The sequence below is a fragment of the Otolemur garnettii genome, unplaced genomic scaffold (assembly GCF_000181295.1).
Source record: "Otolemur garnettii isolate 467f Iridium unplaced genomic scaffold, OtoGar3 scaffold00091, whole genome shotgun sequence".
In the NCBI taxonomy this organism is placed as follows: domain Eukaryota; kingdom Metazoa; phylum Chordata; class Mammalia; order Primates; family Galagidae; genus Otolemur; species Otolemur garnettii.
The window spans coordinates 1,090,403-1,091,589 of NW_003852486.1; the positions used below are offsets into that span (position 1 = coordinate 1,090,403).

A 1,187-nucleotide genomic window follows, 5' to 3' on the forward strand; every position below is an offset into this window, starting at 1 on the left:
GATGAGCAGAGACTGCTAAATTAAAATGGGGAGGGAGTTGGAGGCTGGCTTAAACCCTAACTGGGGTATCTGGTAAGGCAGGGTACTGGGCAGGGGTCCTCAAACTTTTTAAACAGGGGGCCAGTTCACTGTCCCTCAGACCATTGAAGGGCCAGACTGTGGGCCCCAGGACCAGTCGGCTGCTAAGCAGGACAGGCAGCAGCGGCATAAACACCTGGCGGGCCGGGTAAATGTCCTCAGTGGGCCACATGTGGCCCGTGGGCCATAGTTTGAGGACACCTGGTACTGGGTAGAGGGCTGGAGAGACCCTGTCAGGTGTCCTGGCTGATGGCCAGGGAGGAATGCTTTCAAGGCATGACTGGGTGGTCTTCTACCCCGTCCCAATCTACCTTTTGAGGTCGATGACAGCAATCACTTCTACCGTAGACAGGTAGGAAAAGAGAGCATTTCCCCTGCAGAGGAGGAAATAGAATTGATTAGAACTTCTGCAGGTGGAGTTGAAGCCCTGGGAACAAACTGGCACCAGACAGCGTTGGCACCGCTACCATTTCTTTACATGTGGCTTGAGGCAAACAAGAGTTAGAGTTGGAATAAACATGAGGCCACCCAAGGTGACTGCTTTGAAAGCCAACATTTGTGCTTAATTATTATGGCCAAGAAAGGAAGAATAAAAGAGTCCGGAATATCAAAATCAATAGATAGCCTGAAATGCCATTTGGGAAAAGGTTTCGATTTCAAGCAATAATGACGCCTTGGATAAGCCTCATTGGCCTCTGTAATGCCATTTATAAGACTATTTTTATCTCCTCTCTATAAAAGCTTCTAGGTCAGAATTTTGACCAATCTTTCTATTTTCATTGACTTTGATTAGAAGAAATAGAGAATGGACAGGGGAGAAAAGGCAGCACAGGGACATGGGGGGCTGCTCTGCTTAGGCCAGAACAAGAACTGACTGAGCACTCACGATGGGCCCATCTACCGCGTGAACTATCAGAGGTGTGTTAGCTCATTAACTCAAACTCTAGGGAATCTTACTGTGAACTGGCCCCAGGGTATGGGACTGGTAAGTAGCAGTGTTGGGACTAGGCCTTTGCTCAGCCCTCTCTGCTCCATTTCCTTTCTGATGAGTTAACACCCATTGGACACTCACCTGGAGCCCCACATTGTACAGATGAATGTGTGTTTGG

General features: G+C 48.8%; 1 protein-coding gene across 1 annotated transcript in view; it reads right to left on the bottom strand.

Annotated features, from left to right (window-relative positions):
- Nucleotides 1-385: 385 nt before the first annotated feature.
- Nucleotides 386-1,187, bottom strand: part of FCRL6 (Fc receptor like 6) — a 2,817-nt gene continuing 2,015 nt past the window's right edge. Inside the window, 1 exon segment of the mRNA XM_012808484.1 lies at nt 386-452. Within this exon segment, the coding sequence (XP_012663938.1) occupies nt 386-452 (67 nt within the window).